This window comes from Delphinus delphis, chromosome 5 (genome assembly GCF_949987515.2).
Source record: "Delphinus delphis chromosome 5, mDelDel1.2, whole genome shotgun sequence".
In the NCBI taxonomy this organism is placed as follows: Eukaryota; Metazoa; Chordata; class Mammalia; order Artiodactyla; family Delphinidae; genus Delphinus; species Delphinus delphis.
The window spans coordinates 134,477,334-134,494,837 of record NC_082687.1 but is presented as its reverse complement, the minus strand read 5'-3'; the positions used below and the strand labels follow the sequence as shown (position 1 = coordinate 134,494,837).

The following is a 17,504-nucleotide window of genomic DNA, read 5'->3' as shown; positions in this document are numbered from 1 at the left end:
GTGACCACCTAGAGCGGTGGGATAGGGAGGGTGGGAGGGAGACGCAAGAGGGAGGGGATATGGGGATATATGTATACATATAGCTGATTCACTTGGTTATACAGCAGAAACTAACCATTGTAAAGCAATTATACTCCAATTAAGATGTTAAAAAAAAAGCGTGCTTATCAGCACTTTTTCAAATTGCTTTCCAATTTGTCTTCCTAGATACTCTTCTAAATTGTTTCACTTTATATCCGTATTGATCTGTTGAAAGTACAGGTTATAGCTTAGGGATTTAATATTAAAAAAAAAAAACAAAGCTGTTTCTAGCTTTCTGTGGAGCCTAGGAAATCACTCAATCTTTGAGAATTGCCTTTAATTATATGGAACTTAAGCCTTGAGTAAGTATGACTATTAGTGCCAGTGGTTAGGGAGCTTCGTGAGCTCCCTCTCTTACAATATGTTTTCAAAACTAATATTGTCTTTGTCAACAATCACAGTTAGGTGGAGATCATCTTAGATAAACCAAGTTAACTCTAACCCTAAGTTCTTGTTTTCCTAACAAGACCAAGAGAAATGTCAAGGATGTGCTCAAGGGCAGCATTATAAACTGTGACTAACAGCTGGGAAACTACTGTCTCAGCCTTAACACAGTCTTGTATGGCGAAGACCTGCTGTTAAAATTCTCTCAGGGTTCTGGAGAGACAGCTTGCTACAGAGTGAATTTGACACCCCACAGGCATGTCCTTTCTTGGGAAGTGTTTCATCAAAATGTGGGAAGAGTTCGACATCAAAATGGAAAGCCACGTATCCTACAGGAGCAGTAGAGTAGGTGGCAAATTCCCTTTGATCCAAGAGCCATGAGCTTTTAGCTAAGATGAAAAGGGATGTGGAGAAGTAGCACTACTTATCTCACAGTTCTTGCCTTTGCCAGCTGGGATGGCCACATCCAACCTAGAGGACATGATAAACTCCCCGCTGGACCTTACCATACGATGAGATGGTGGACTGTAATGGATCCTATCATGTGCGCACTGACAGGCATCAGAACATTGTAAGTGGGCCTGGAGCTTCGGCTCAGGCTGGAAGTCAGAGTCTAGCGCTGCCTTCTCCAACTAGCTGAGCGTGTTTTCTACCTAATGTGCTTTACAGCTGACAGCAACACAACAGAGGAGTTATCCACATTTCACTCATGTGGATACCCATTAAAATGCATTTACTGCCTTTGACTATTTCCTCTCCCTGGCAACGAAGTCAAAATTCAGCCCTAAGTAGACCAAAGAAGGAATGAGCTGTAGTGGTAAACAGATTTGTTTTCTCTTTTAATTTTAAATTGAGCTGCACTAAATTGGAAATGGTTAGGAGCTCTCCCCACAGATTTGATTTGATTTGTCAGTCCGTACTAGCTGCTAGCAGTTCATCCTAGGACGTATAGTTGATGCTGGGCAAAGGTAGCAAGTGTACGAATCTGCATTTTGTTACTTTCAGGACTACCTAACTTCTTGGTGGAGGGTCTGGGTCTAGCCCCTTCTTTGGGGCTTGGAAGTCTAAATCTGACCTCTCATTAACACAGATTACCTATTTGCTCTTAAGGTTTAATCACTAGGAATAGCTAGTGACTGAGCATCAAAAAACTAGTTCTGGGGCTTCCCTGGTGGCGCAGTGGTTGAGAGTCCGCCTGCCGATGCAGGGGACACGGGTTCGTGCCCCGGTCTGGGAAGATCCCACATGCCGCAGAGCGGCTGGGCCCGTGAGCCATGGCCGCTGAGCCTGCGCGTCTGGAGCCTGTGCTCCGCAACGGGAGAGGCCACAACAGTGAGAGGCCCGCGTACCAGAAAAAAAAAAAAAAACTAGTTCTGATCATTGGCTTGTACTCCTTAAATGAGACTATATTAAATATTATTAGAATTGGGTTCAGAACGAGAACCTCTGAGGAGTGTTTAGTTATTCACCTAGCAAATGAGCAAGTAGTTTGCCTGTAACATGCCAAGAGAACTTGGAACCAGAAGGACTATGTTCATGTCCTTTAAAAAAAAAAAAATCATAACCATCGGTCCTTGAAAATTCCTCCCCACCACCTGGTCGTTTGCTAAACCGAGTAATTGCCACCTTCCTCAGAGCGATGAACTAAAAATTAAAGGAGAAAATTATGTGAAAGTGCTTTATAAACTGTCAAGTGCCAAACATACTTAAGGGGTTACAGTAGTAGGAAATGGTGCCTTCCAAAGATTAATCACGTAGAAAATGTTATAAGCATACATGATTGGTTTCCATATTCAAACCATGACAGATTCTTGTCGCCACAATGAGGCAAGTGATTGAAATCTGGAGGGAGAAACTAATAATTCAGTGTTTTTAGTTGATTTGGAGATACTAGCTTCACATCCCATAGAGGAATATGCAGCATTTTTGGAGTTTATATTTAAAAGTTATTGTAATCGTGAATTGCCTAGAAATTCAGCCATTAAGCGGGAATTTTCTTAGGATTCTGAACATCACCCAGAGCACTAATGGGAGGCTGAGGCTACCCCCCCTCCTCCATCTCCAGGGAACTTCCAGCTGCCCTTTCCACTCCTAGGAAAGCTAGCGGAGTGCGTGAGAGAAAGGGGGTTCAGCTTGCACACGGCATGATAAATCCTGTCTGTGTCTTATTCCGGATGCGAGTCCCGAGACATTTCATCCTGCTCTGAGGAGTCCCACTGACTGGAACAGTACAGGGCAGGCAGATGACAGCGACTTCTCGGTTCTCCATCCCTTTTCCGAGATGCCACCATCAGCTTCTCCGGCCCAGGCGAAGGCGACAGAGCCTGCAGATTGGGTTGAGGGAGGACGGTGCGCACGACCAACCCCTGCGCACAAACCCCACGGGGCCGCGGGGGCGGGGCGGGCAGGGGTCAGCGCCCCTCCCCGGGGCGGGGCTCGCCAGGGCTCCCCGCGCCCCGCAGCACCGCGGGGCTACAGCGACAGCGGCGTGCAGGGAGCCGGGCGCGATGTACCTCCGCAGGGCGGTCTCCAAGACCCTGGCGCTGCCTCTGCGGGCGCCCCCAGGCCCCGCGCCGCTCCGGAAGGACGGTGAGTCGCAGGCGCTGGCCCGGGGGGCCTCTCCCGGCGTCCAAGCCTGAGGAGGACAGGTGCCTCGCGCACAGATCGCGCGGGCGCGCCGGTTCCCGCCTGCCCTTCGTGGGCCAAAGCCAACCCCGGCAGCAGAAGCCTGAGATTGGGGATAGGGATGGGGATAGTGGGGGGGGCGGGGAAGAAGGGGGAGGGTGGCCGGGAAATCACCTCGACATTCTTGGAGACTTTGGAAGTAGGGTGCCTTTCCAGCGCGGCTTCTGGATCCGGACTGGATTTCCTGGGTTCGAATCTTGATCTTGGGCAAGTGATTTCACTTCAGTTTCCTCATCTGCAAAATGGGGACACTAATGAGTTTTAATGAGTTAATATGTAGTTAACAGCGCTTAGAAAAGTGCCTGGCGAAAGTCGGCAAAGCTTACCCCTTGTCTTAATACAGGGCCCAAAGCGCTCTCCAACTTCACGAGGAAGCAGAGGAATGGGTGGGAAGATGGACCCTGGTCTGCGGGCTCGGCAGGGTGCGCGGAAGGCAGTGCCGGCCGCGTAGAAGTTAGGTAAATGCTCTTGAGTAAATAGACTCAAGACCTGTCCAGGACTCGGCAGCCACGAGCCTGGGCCGTGGCATCCCCGGTGAGGAAGGGGCTTCGAAACGCTTTCCTCAGGGGCTGCAGAGAGATCTGGAGCCCTCCAGCTGTTGGGCTGCGTCCCCCCCCCCCCCCCGTATCCATCACCTGTAGATTTTCTAAAGCACGGGGAAAGGGAGCGAATTTCCTGAAGGGGAGGTGGCAGTGCGAGCTGGAAGCTTATTAAATAAAAATTGATACGCACGAACGCGCCTAGCCTAGGGCCTGGGCCATCGTAGGTGCTGAAGTGTGAGCAGGAGAGCATTTTCCCTGCCAGCCGCCGGCGGCCCTGCGCCCAGGTTTGCGCAAGCGAGCAGTTCTGCCCCAGCCGGCTCTTTCCTAGTCGTCGTGCATCTTCTCTTTTCCGTCCCTGACTGGGGCGCTGGCTCTTAGACAACCTCGTGGGAAGTTCTTAGTTCTCCCTTCACTTTGCCCCACTTGCTGAGGCTTGCATTGGAGTCGGGGAGAAAGAGAACGACTCCTGCGGAAAATTCCATGGCCAATTTGTTTCCACTTTGATTAGGCCTGCGGTGGTGATGGTGATGGTGGGAGGGAAGGAGGGTATGTGTAACTAGCTTTATTTTTCTCTTAAAATGCTACTGAGAAGAAGTTGCCTCCAGTAACAGAAATAAAGAGTCTTCGTTTTCCTTGATCTCTATGCCGAGTAAGACAGAGCAGACTTTTCGCTGGTGAAATAGGGGGAAGCCATTCCTTTGAAAGTTCAGAAGATAACGGGGCTGTTGTGATTGGGGGTGGGGAGACGGAAAAGGCCCTGACGGTGGCCTTTCGAGCTCTCTGAACGCAACCCTCACCGTCCTCACGGACACGCATACACATCTTTTTTTGGTAGCTGCACATATTTCAAATAATTTCCTCCCCAACTTGGGGTAAAAGAAAAGAAGTCTGAAAATTCTGAACAGGTAGTTAGCAATACTGGTTGTAGCAGTACTGATTTTTTCCTCATTTTCATCTAATTACTTTTTTGTAGTGTTGATTCATTTATGTATTTTCTGAACTGTAATTGACTGGAAATTTGGCTTCGGTCGTGGACATTAACCTTGTATTGGTACTTCCAATTTGGATGAAAAATGAAATTGTTTCAGTTTGTTGAAGGATAAAATTTTAACCGTGCCTCATCAAATTTTGTTCTCTGGTTTTTGCTTTTAAAAATGTAAAATTTTAATGAATAAATAAATTAGGTTTACAGTAGATCACCGAAAAAACTCAGAAAGACAAACTAGAAGTCGCCTGTAATTCTACCACTTAGTGAATACAACTATTTATCTACATTTTAGTGTACGTGGTGTTGCAGACCTTTTTTCCGCCTTCCTGCATTTTTTTTTCTTATGTACACTGCTTCCACAATGTACGTAATCTGGGATAGTCCTGTAAAGATTATTTTGCTATAACTTTTCACTTAATATATTGTAAGTATTTTCTCGTGTAGACAATCTTCTGCAAAAATTAAAATATCTGTTTCACATTTATGAATATGCTAAAATTTGTCTAATCTTTACCAAATATTGATTTCCCATTTCATTGCTCTTTTAAATAACTCTGCCATAATTGTATTTGTCTTTACTTAAACCTCTGTAATTTTCTCTATTTCTTCCTATTTAAAAAAACTTTTTTTGTTTTTTTTTTTTTGTGGTACGCAGGCCTCTTACTGTTGTGGCCTCTCCCGTTGCGGAGCACAGGCTCCGGACGCGCAGGCTCAGCGGCCATGGCTCACGGGCCCAGCCGCTCCGCAGCATGTGGGATCTTCCCAGACCGGGGCACGAACCCGTGTCCCGTGCATCAGCAGGCGGACTCTCAACCACTGCGCCACCAGGGAAGCCCTAAAAAAACTTTTTGATATTTATTACTGGTTGCCAACTATGAAAGCTATGTATTCCCTATTTAATCACAGCTGTAGTTTTAAACCAACAAAAGCTCCACTAGAAGTCAAAGACATAACCTCTTACCATAGCCTCTCAGGGCACATTTGTAGGGAAAAATTGTTTTTTTCTAAGAGATGATCATTTATATCCAAACTAAGAACATATATACAAAATCTTCCCAATTTTGCTACTATGGAGATTCGTAGTTTGTGCAAATGTCTTGAGATTTGCTTTCTGCAAATCATAACTTCTTCCAGGTCCCTACACCCTTATTCTCTGTGTCAGGCCACATCAAAATACATTGAGTTTTCCTAGTCACACTGTCTCATGCTTTTGCACACGCTCTGCCTTCTGCCTCCAATGCAATTTTCCCTCCCCTTGTTTATCTGACAAACTCCTACTTTCCTTCAAAGCTCAGGTCACGTCTTTTCAATCGTGGCAGTTACCTTGAGCCAGCTAGCTGAATCCTTTCACTGCGTTTTCATGCTATTGTTGCTTCTGCTTTCATTCGTTACAGCATTTGTCACACTGCATTGCAATTATTTGTCTACAATTATTCGCCTGTACATCTTTTCCCTCTTTTTTGAGGCAAGGGACCTTGTGTGTTGTGTTTACAGTTATACTCTTTTTTAAAAAGATTATTTTGTTTTATTTATTTATTTTTATTTTTTGGCTGCACCTCCGGCATGTGGGATCCTAGTTCCCCAGCCAGGGACCAAACCTGCACCCCCTGCATTGGAAGCGCGGAGTCTTAACCACTGGACCGCGAGGGAAGTCCCTACAGTTATAATCTTTTTTTTTAATATAAATTTATTTATTTATTTATTTATTATGTTTGGTTGTGTTGGGTCTTCATTGCTGCGCGCGGGCTTTCTCTAGTTGCGGCGAGCAGGGGCTACTCTACGTTGCGGTGCACGGGCTTCTCGTTGCAGTGGCTTCTCTTGTTGCGGACACAGGCTCTAGGTGCGCGGGCTTCAGTAGTTGTGGCATGCAGGTTCAGTAGTTGTGGCTCACGGGCTCTAGAGCGCAGGCTCAGTAGTTGCGGTGCACGGGCTTAGTTGCTCCTAGGCATGTGGGATCTTCCCAGAGCAGAGATCAAACCTGTGTCCCCTGCATTGGCAGGTGGACTCTTAACCACTGAGCCACGAGGGAAGTCCCTCTTTATCTTTAAAATAGAGAATTTGAGCTATATGAACTTTAAGCTTCTTCTAGCTTTGAGTCTATCATAAAAATTTCAATTCCATAGCATATGGTATATACAAATTCTAGCACTATAGAGTTAATATATTTAAATAGAATAATACAGTACCTTAATCTATTTCTATTAGTTTGTACAAAATTGCCCTTCTATTTTAGATATGACCTTATGGCAACATTTGTCTTAAAAGAGCTTGTATCTGGTGGGAATGTAAATTGATAGCCACTATGGAGAACAGTATGGAGGATCCTTAAAACACTAAAAATAGAACTACCATATGACCCAGCAATCCCACTACTGGGCATATACCCTGAGAAAACCATAATTCAAAAAGAGTCATGTACCACAATGTTCACTGCAGCTCTATTTACAATAGCCAGGACATGGAAGCAACCTAAGTGTCCATCGACAGATGAATGAATAAAGAAGATGTGACACATATATACAATGGAATATTACTCAGCCATAAAAAGAAACAAAATTGAGTTATTTGTAGTGAGGTGGATGGACCTGGAGACTGTCATACAGAGTGAAGTAAGTCAGAAAGAGAAAAACAAACACCGTATGCTAACACATATATATGGAATCTAAAAAAAAAAAACGTTCTGAAGAACCTAGGGGCAGGACAGGAATAAAGATGCAGATGTAGAGAATGGACTTGAGGACACGGGGAAGGGGAAGGGGAAGCTGGGACGAAGTAAGAGAGTGGCACGGACATATGTACACTACCAAATGTAAAATAGATAGCTAGTGGGAAGCAGCCACATAGCACAGGGAGATCAGCTCAGTGCTTTGTGACCACCTAGAGGGCTGGGAAAGGGAGGGTGGGAGGGAGACACAGAGGGAGGAGATATGGGGATATATGTATATGTATAGCTGAATCACTTTGTTATAAAGCAAAAACTAACACACGATTGTAAAGCAATTATACTCCAATAAAGATGTTAAAATATAAATAAAAAAATTTTTTAAAAAGCTTCTATCTGCCCGTCTTTAAAGGTTTTATATTAGAAGAATTAGAGTTTCTTTCTATGTCTACATTTGTAATATAGATTTATAGAAATGTGTTGGATTTCAACATAAATGTTTTATTTAACATGTAAACTTTAAGCACAAATGTATTTAATTAATTTTTTGTAAAAATATCTTTTCCATTGAATCCTGTGGTGTAGAATATACAATAAATGGATTTCTTTTGCTCACATGCATCTCGTTTGACTGTTAAAATTGTTTAACGCTTTGTCATTTCTCCTCACCCACGTCTGCATTCCTTCGAAGTAAAGCATGATGCGAAGCATCAGGATGACAGGTTTCATAAGTAATTATCAAATTAGATTAAGAAAATGTCAAGTGGAATTATTACCCTACCTTGTAATACTGTATTCCTTTAAGCTAACATCAGTTGATGTTAATAGATTCTAGGTTCACTGAGGGGTAAAACATTTTTTTGGATGTAATCATCTAAAATAGTTTTGCCCGTGGTGGAGCTAACTGTGTTTAAACTTGTTTTCCTAGCATCTCTTCGCTGGATGTCATCTAACAAATTCCCTGGATCATCCGGATCAAATATGATCTATTATCTGGTTGTAGGTGTCACAGTCAGTGCTGGTGGATATTATGTAAGTGTTTTAATAACCTTGGTGCTCAGGAATTCATATATTTTACAACCTGTGAGAAAACTCAAAGCAATGTCAAGATCAAGACATGGGATTAATTAAATATATAAGATTATGAAAAAAATTTTTAAGTATAAAATACTTACTACCACTAACTATGGATGACTTTCATTAAAAACAATGTTATTATAAATACTAACAGTACTAATGGCTGACATTCGAGTGTTTACCACGTGACAGACTCATGGCTCATTTAATTATTACAACAATTCTTTAAGGTAGGTACTATTATTAACATTTGACAAGAACTGTTTTGAGAGAGAAATGTTTTAAAAATTAACAGACTTTATGGGACTTCCCTGGTGGTCCAGTGGTTAAGACTCCACGCTTCTACTGCAGGGGGTGCGAGTTCCATCCCTGGTCAGGGAACAGAGATTCCCCATGCTGCACAACACGGCCAAAAATAAATTAATAGACTTTATTTTTTGGAGCAGTTTTAGGTTTACAGAAAAATAAGCAGAAAGTACAGAGAATTCCCATATACTTCCTCTTACCCCTCTGCCCCCCTTTCCCAAATCAACAACCTTGCTTTAGTGAGATACATTTGTTACAACTGATGGGTCAACACTGATACATTATTATTGACTAAAGGCTGTAGTTTACATGAGGGTTCACTCCGTGTTGTACATTATATGGGTTTTAGCAAATATATACTGACATGTATCCACCATTACAGTAGCACACAGAATAGTTTCATTGCCCTAAAAATGCCCTGTGCTCCAACCATTCATTCTTCCCTCTCTCCCCCTAGTCTTTTAACTGTCTCCATAGTTTTTTATTAGCTTTACATCTTTACTTTTATTTATTATTTTAATTTTATTTTTTTTCCGGTATGCGGGCCTCTCACTGTTGTGGCCTCTCCCGTTGCGGAGCACAGGCTCCGGACGCGCAGGCTCAGCGGCCGTGGCTCACGGGCCCAGCCGCTCCATGACATGTGGGATCTTCCCAGCCCGGGGCACGAACCCGTATCCCAACCACTGTGCCACCAGGGAAGCCCTTTACTTTTATTTTTTAAAAGTAGTATTTATCTATATATTTTTTTAAAATTCAAAATAGACATATATAAAATCAAAAGAATGTTTTCCTCCCTGGTCTTCCTTATCCACTCCCCACAAGTAAACACCATAAAGCAAAGCTTTTAATAGTATGATTTTGGAGCTAAAAAAAAAAGAGAAACATTTGTGAGTTAATAAGATAATTCTAGGAATTCCCTGGAGGTCCAGGGGTTGGGACTCAGCGCTTTCCCTGCTGTGGGCCCAGTGCAATCCCTGGTTGGGGAACTAAGATCCCGTAAGCTGCACTGTGTGGCCAAAAATAAATAAATAAATAATCCTATTGATTTGAATCATTCCTCCTTTTGCCATAAACTTTCTAAACTGAAACCCAATCTTTATTATGAATAAAATGAGAATAAGTATATATTCTTCAGGAACCATGAGACTACACAATCACTACATTTTGGTTTGACCTTACAGAAATATGCATAAAGAGATGTTTAGTCCTAACTAGGAGCAGTTTAAAGGACTATGTAGGTAATGAAAGCAAACTACATATCCTACTCTTCAGAAACGTGAAAGCCTCAAGAAGCCAGGAAAGTTCAAACATGTCACTTATATTATTGTCTTCCACTAATCTACCCGCTTTCACTCATACCCAGATTCCTTTGCTTTACCATCTTTCTACTGCTTAATATTGAATTCACTGCCTAGGGCTGCTATAGTTGGATATAGGCCACTGGAAAACAGATTAAACTAGGCCATGTGATTATGTGGGAAGCTGGAAGACTGAATTTCATCTGGACATCGCTACACCCCTAATCATGTTTACCAGTGCCAGACGTGAACCTCTGCAGTCCGCTAAATCCTCCTTTGCAAAAGCAATCTTAACTGGCTGGTTAGAAACTGGCTACGCCTGAGAGCTCTTTCTGGCCTTGTTCTCTCACAGTGGGAATGGAAATTGGACAAGGTGATGATCTCTAAGTCCCTTTCTACCTCTAAGATTATGTAGTTTTTTTGTTGTTGTTGTTGTTGTTTTGCGGTACACGGGCCTCTCACTGTTGTGGCCTCTTCCGTTGCGGAGCACAGGCTCCGGACGCGCAGGCTCAGTGGCCGTGGCTCACGGGTCCAGCCGCTCCGCGGCATGTGGGATCTTCCCGGACCGGGGCACGAACCCGCGTCCCCTGCATCGGCAGGCGAACTCTCAACCACTGCGCCACCAGGGAAGCCCAGATTATGTAGTTTTTATCTGGAATGTTGGAAGCCTTCATTCCCAAGAATCTTAGGCTACTTTCAGGAGGAAATACAGAACCTGAGGCACTCAAAAACCCATATTCTAGCCCTCCCCTTCCCTTCCTTGTCGTGCACTAAAATAAATTCTATATTAGGTTTATCTGATGCTCCCTAGGTAAGAGCACTTTTTCATTTCCAAGTAAAATCTACTACCAGAGCCTCTGAAAATCTGAGTAAGGCCCAGGTCACTTCCATTTTTTGAAGGTCTGGGTATCTTGGGAGAGCAAAATGCCAGACTGGTTTCTAAAAGCTGTGGTAGATTTTAGATGCTTACGTTTAATAACTACAAAATATCATTTGGAAATAACTTCAAAGTCTAATTTTGAGACTCTCTCTTCTAATAGACCTTTCTTCTACTCTGTGCTTGATAATGTTCGATTTGAAAAAGCTAGATCCTCTGGGTTACACATGAGTGTGAATTATTCTTATATCTCTTTGATTCTGCTTTAGTAGCTAAATTGTGTTTTAGCCCCTTGAGCAATAAGACTAATGTCCTAGGGATGTTGCTGCTGGGATGGCCATTTCAGGGACATGAACTTGGGCACAGGTTCAGCTTTACTGTACTGAGAACTGAGGGTGCTGACTCGGTGTACAAGTCAGGAGCTCCCACCCCACTAGGAAATATTCCCTGCTTTTATACAAAAATGTTGACTGTCATTCCTGCTGATCCTGTTTGCTCTGTGTGTTTCAAAGCCAGATGATTCAAGTCAGAATTCACCAAACCCTGAGGGTTTGTTCAAGGGCCACTTTTGCAATATTTCCACCCCCGAGCTTATGGAGTTTTCCATTTTCACAGTCTAATTTTAACATACTATAAAATGGTTTGTAATTTGCATAGGATAACTTTTAATGAGGTCAATGGTTTATAATGATTAAAAATTTAGAAAATACTACATATAAATATGCAAATTTTTAAAATCTGTCATCCTACTTGCCACTAAGAGAGAAATATCTACCAACATTTTTTAAAGCTGAGATAATATGAACAATATTATCTAGTGAGATTTTCTTTTTTGTTTTTGCGGTACGCGGGCCTCTCACTGTTGTGGCCTCTTCCGTTGCGGAGCACAGGCTCCAGACGCGCAGGCTCAGCGGCCATGGCTCACGGGCCCAGCCGCTCCATGACATGTGGGATCTTCCCGGACCGGGGCATGAACCCGTGTCCCCTGCATGGGCAGGCGGACTCTCAACCACTGCGCCACCAGGGAAGCCCGAGATTTTCATTTTTAAAATATCATTGTCTAATATGAATACGCCAGAGATTACTACTTGATTTTGAAATGAAAGGAGGCCTGCACATTGTATCTAAGATTAAGATAGCTTTATTACCAATTTTGTTTCTCAAGTAACCTGTGGGTCAGTCATATTACTGCTTTTAATGACTAAACCTAGCTGACTTAAGGAATCTTCATTGGGGTCTACAAATGGGTCATTTTGGAAGACTTTTGGAAAACTTTTCATGGCAGGAGAATTGAGTTTCACCTGCAGTTATAAGAACTAATACAGAGAGAGCTCATTTCCCCCAGTGACAACATCTTTGCTAACTATAAAACAATATCACAGCCAGGAAACTGACATGGATACGATCCATAGGCCTTATTCAGATTCCACCAGCTTTACATGCACTTGTGCGTGTGTGTGTGTGTGTGTGTGTGTGTGTGTGTACGCTCAAGTGCATGTATTTAGTCCTAAGCAATTTTATCACATGTGTAGATTCGTGTATTCACCACCACAGTCAAGAGACAAGACTGTCCCATCACCACAAGGGTCCCATGTATTGTTCTTTTGTAATTGTACTCACTGCCCGCCTGCTCTCCCCCTCCCTTCCTCCTGACAACTACCCATCTGTTCTCTATTTCTGTATTTCTTGTCATTTCAAGAACATTACCAAAAAAAATTAATAATAATAATAGTAATGTTACATAAATGGAATCCTAAGGTGTGCAACCTTTTGAGATTGGCTTTTTTCACTCAGCATAATTTACCTGGAGATTCATCCAAATTGTTTCCTGTATCTATAGTTCATCTCTTTTATGGCTGAGTAGTGTCCTATGTCCTGGACGTACCACAGTCTGTGTAACGGTTCACCGGTTTTAGGACGTCTGGACTGGTTCCAGTTTTTGGATTACAAATAAAGCTACCATGAACATTTGTGTACAGGTTTTTGTGTGCATATAAATTTCCATTACTCTGAGATAAATACCACAGGATATTTGCAAATGCCTGTCAGAATATTTTGATTCTAGCATAATTTTTTTTTCTTCTTGGTCTTTATCTATCCACCTTGTGTGTTTTCAGTTATCTTTGACATCTGTTAGAACATTTGTTTCTTTCCTTTTTTAAAGCATTCTACTTATTGACAAAGATTTCCAGAGGGGAAATAAAAGAGTAGATGGTGTGTATTGGTTTCTCCTGTTTGAACTGTAGATAGCTTTAAACTTGGCATGATGAATCTTAGAGCTCAAGAAATAAACTTAAGCACACATTTACTTTCAGACTTACAAGAGAATCACATCAGAGAAAGCCAAACACAGCGATCGTATAACGAATTTGAAAGAAAAAACCAAAGCAGAGTTACATCCACTTCCAGGTAAAGTGAATTTACTCTTTTCTTTTTCCTTGAGGCACTGATTTTCATTATCTTAGTCTAGCAATGGACAGTATTTGTTTTTGGCTTCTTTACTAACTTAATCCAAAATGACTCTGGGTAGAAGTTCATTCAGGAAGGGAAAGTCCAACCAAAGCCTAAAGAATATTGTTAGAGGTTTTGGATGAGAGCATTTGGTAAATGAAAACATTGTACATTTAATCTGCTGACCAGCAGCTTTGACTTCTTTGTGTGGTAATATTACTTTTCCCCTACTCAGGTTTCCATTCATGCAGGCATAATTTTAGTATCTGTCTCTCTCAGCAGCCTGACCTTTCATTTCTCTCGTTAATTTTTTTTAAGTCATGAAATTTTGTTTCAGTTTTGGCTAAGGCCACCTGTGTGCAGTGACATTAGTAGATTCAGTCATGTCCACTGAGTCCCTCAGTTGATCTGACTGATAAAATGGCAACTTGTAAGAACAGAAGTTTGACATTTTCACCCTAATGTATATTTCTTGCCTAAACTGCTTGCTTTAAACCATACTTTTTTCCATCTCAACTATAAGGCCATTATTATCCAATACCATGATCACTATCTAGGGACAAAGAAAACAGCTGCTCATGGACCAGTTTTAACCTTTTAGTCATGAGAACAATAAGAAACAGAATATCATTAGTAAACATTATTGAATATAATCATGAGACGGCTGATTGTAATAATGATAAAATACAGCATTTCCATAGCACTTCCTTGGTTTTAAACCCCTCTTCATACATATTATTGTAGTCAATCCTCCCAATAGTTCCGTGAGGTAGGTATTATTAATATCCCCATTTTACAGATGACAAAACTGAGGTTGAGGGAGGACTAGTGGCTTTTCTGAGTCATCAGCTAGTAAGTTAGCTACTTTTCCATGCTATTTCACATGACACATTGCCTGTTTATTTTCATGGTTTGTATTTAAAATAAATAATCACATGAAATTATTATTTTCTTAAGTTCAACAGATTCAAAAGGGTTTTCAGAAGAGCAGACCTTTCATTTTACCTCCCCAGAGGCAACCAATAACACCAGTTTCTTTGTGTCCTCCAGGAGAGGGTCTCTACAAATATAACTCTAGGTCTATATTACCCTCCTTTTGTCCTAACACAAATAGTCCCATACTGTATACATTGCTCGTTTCCTTGCTTTTTTTTCACTGAACAGACCACCTTGAAGACCATGTCATATCAGTACTTATTGATCTGTCTCCTTTTTTAAAATGACTGCATAGTGTCTCACCGTCTTCCCATGCTCTTTACATTAATACTTTGCTTCATGGACTAAATTTTAAAGGTGAAAAAGAGAACCTTGTGGGTGCCGAGGAAGCCAGTTCAGAAGTCCCCGAAGTACCTTCAGTGGAAGCTCCGGTGGTGGACGCTGCAGAGCTTCCCAGTGCTACAGTTGCCGTCATCAAAGAGGCTTCCCCCTGTCCAGACGATGCGGAGGCTGCTGCCGAGGAGACCGCTGCCGCTGGTGCTGAAACTGGGTCAGAGGTGACAGATGCGGGGACGGGAGAAACCGCAGAGGTCAGCCCTGAAACCACGTCAGAGGTTACCAGCGCAGTTCGGGATGAAGCTGTTGCCATCGATAGTGATAAAGGTACAACCGAGAACGAAAGCTGTGGTGAATATGCTGAACTGGAAGAAAATTCTCCAGTTGAGTCAGAATCCTCTGCTGGGGCTGATTTACAGGAAGAAGAAGCCAGTGTTTGTTCTGAGGCCGCCTCAGCCCAAGGCTCATCTCATGCTGATTGACACGTGGGCAAAAAATGCCACAGAGGGTCTGATAGGTGTTTTTGTAGTTTCAGTAACCTTAGATTTTAAAAAGGCTTCTTTTCTAGAAAATGTTAGTGTGCCTTGAGGATTTGGGGTATCTACTGATAGATTTCAGGATCGAGAGAATGGAGATGTTGCGTGCTGAATAGTTTTCTACTCTCTGGGATCAGAGTATGACATGTAAAGAGCTTAAAGAGTTTCACCTGTGGATTTAAATTTTCTATCATAGGAATGGAGCTATCTATACAACCTGCATTCACTTTAATTTTGCTATAATTTTACCTTTCTTTAATGTATGTAAATCTAGATTCTTGAGTTTTGATTTGAACTCATTTAAATAAATTTGGAAAATCTTTAGTGCTTCTATTATTCTTCACTAATATTTATATGCATAAATAGGATATACTAATATATACACATATAACATCACATGAACATTGCAACGTTATCAAAGAAAACATAATCTAGGGAGAACTCTGCATAGGGCAATATATGTATCCGTTCTCCCATCTATATGACACGGCAGGCTGTGCCAGTGTTTTCCATTTCAGTTTAATTCTCTTCAAGCAGCATTTATCCTGGCACTTTTTGCCAGTGGTCATTCATTCATTCATTCATTCATTCATTCCCATAGTCAACAAATGTTAACTGAGCACCTGTAATTTACCAGGCACTGTTTTAAGTGTTGAGATTAAAAAAAAAAAGATAAAAATTCTTACCCTTCCCAGCTCGTGTTCTAGGGTATATATAAATACTCTAAACAAATATAAATAATAAACAAGATAAATAAGGCAACTATATAGTATGTTAGATACTGATAAGTATTTGAAAAGAAAAATAATGAAAGTAAAGGGATTATAAGTGTTGGTTAGGGCAGCCAGAGAAGACCTTACTAAGAAGCTGTCTTGTGGGTATAAATGTGAAGGTTGTATAAGGGACCTAGTCATGAGGACATGGCAGGGCGGGGCTGCTGGGAGAGCAGCGGAAAATCATCCCAGATGAGGGGACTGAGAAGGGTAAAGGATGTGAAGCACGAATATGCTAGAGAATTTGAGGAATTGCACGGTGGCCAGTGTGTGGCTAAAGTGGAATGAAAAAGAGGGAGAGCGGTGGAGACGATTTCAGAGAGAAAGAATCGTGATGCAAGGGTGGGCTAGAGCACGCAGGGTCTAGTAAGATTTCGGCTACTCAGGTAAGTTGGGAAGTGGTAGTGGAGGCTACAGATGCTCTGACTAGATCCCTTTAACTGGGCCAGTACATTTAATCCTAGCTGCTCTGAGTGTCACACACACACCCCGCCCCCAACCTCACCCCAGGCAGCTCACAGCTGACGACCGACTACCGTGGTGATACAAAAGGTGGAGCCTTCGCTGAGGGACAACGCAGAGCTTCCCAGTCGAGGCTGGTTTCCAGCTGAGATTACATCCTTGCTTAGCTTTCTCCCCCGTTCTATCCCGCTTGCCTCCTTCCTATTCCCCTGGGAGCACTCCTTTAATAAACCACCTGCCTCAAATTCCTGTTTCAAGCTCTGTTTCTAGGAACTCCACCTGAGATAATTGTACTGCATGTGGTCCCAGGAAGCAGACCCTGAGAATAGGGTTCTGGAATTGTATCACTCTCCAGCTGGATGGCCATGAGGACCCCATCCCTGGTGGTAGGTGGAGGACTGCTATTCCCTGGCCTTCTGTAGCAGTGCGGTTGCTAAGATTTTCACCCCTGGTAAACTAGGGTAGGATATAGGTGCGAGATGATAAACTGGCTGGTTTAATCCCTCTGGAATTTGAGAGCTAGCAAGAAATAATAACTGCAAGGACTTAATCATTGCAATTAAGGGATGCTGTTTCACTAAACATTCTGTAAGATAGAGCAGAAACACTACCCGGTACCACTCTACGACCTCAACACACACACACAAATGCATTCTTCTCCACTGTTTTAGTTAGGATGCTCTCTGCTGCAAATAACAGAAACCAACTCAAAAGAGATTAAACAACAGAGAGAGTTATTATCTAACCAGCTCTCCAGAGGTCAGGCAGCTGCCAGGTTGGTTTATTCTGTGGCTCGGTTGTTAAGGACCAGGTTATTTCTATTCTGTTCTATTGGGTTGGCCCAAAAGTTCGTTCGCTTGTAAGTAAAAGACACATTTGTCATTGTCACCGAGAACTTTATTGAACAACATGGTCATTAACCGAACGAACTTTTTGGCCAACCCAATACTATCAGGAATGTTTTGGCTTTATCCTTGGTGGACTTTCCTCATGATCACAGGATGAACCACCATAATTCTAGCTAAGCCACGTGATTAATGTCCACTCAAGGTCATTCAAAAACACAAACTTCCTCATCTTAAAAAAAACAAATATATATATATATACATA

The 17,504-nt window shown here is 42.4% G+C and overlaps 1 protein-coding gene across 2 annotated transcripts; it reads left to right on the top strand.

The window, feature by feature from the left end:
* Positions 1-97: 97 nt before the first annotated feature.
* On the top strand, positions 98-15,375 carry MGARP (mitochondria localized glutamic acid rich protein). Of its 2 annotated transcripts, none has more exons than XM_060013010.1 (4): positions 98-1,036; positions 8,271-8,374; positions 13,216-13,309; positions 14,645-15,375. In XM_060013010.1, the coding sequence occupies exons 2-4, from the start codon at positions 8,285-8,287 to the stop codon at positions 15,103-15,105; spliced, it is 645 nt and encodes a 214-aa protein (XP_059868993.1). In that variant the 5' UTR covers positions 98-1,036; positions 8,271-8,284; the 3' UTR covers positions 15,106-15,375. The 2 variants fall into 2 exon arrangements, with proteins under 2 accessions (XP_059868993.1, XP_059868992.1); XM_060013009.1 differs by lacking the exon at positions 98-1,036 and adding an exon at positions 2,937-3,054.
* The last annotated feature ends 2,129 nt before the right edge of the window (positions 15,376-17,504 follow it).

Excerpts from the sequence above, each read along its gene's own strand:
- MGARP (XM_060013009.1), top strand. The coding sequence starts at position 2,973 with ATGTACCTCCGCAGGGCGGTCTCCAAGACCCTGGCGCTGCCTCTGCGG. Across the intron at positions 8,375-13,215 it reads TCAGTGCTGGTGGATATTAT|ACTTACAAGAGAATCACATC; the intron begins GTAAGTGTTTTA and ends ATTTACTTTCAG. Across the intron at positions 13,310-14,644 it reads AGAGTTACATCCACTTCCAG|GTGAAAAAGAGAACCTTGTG; the intron begins GTAAAGTGAATT and ends TAAATTTTAAAG.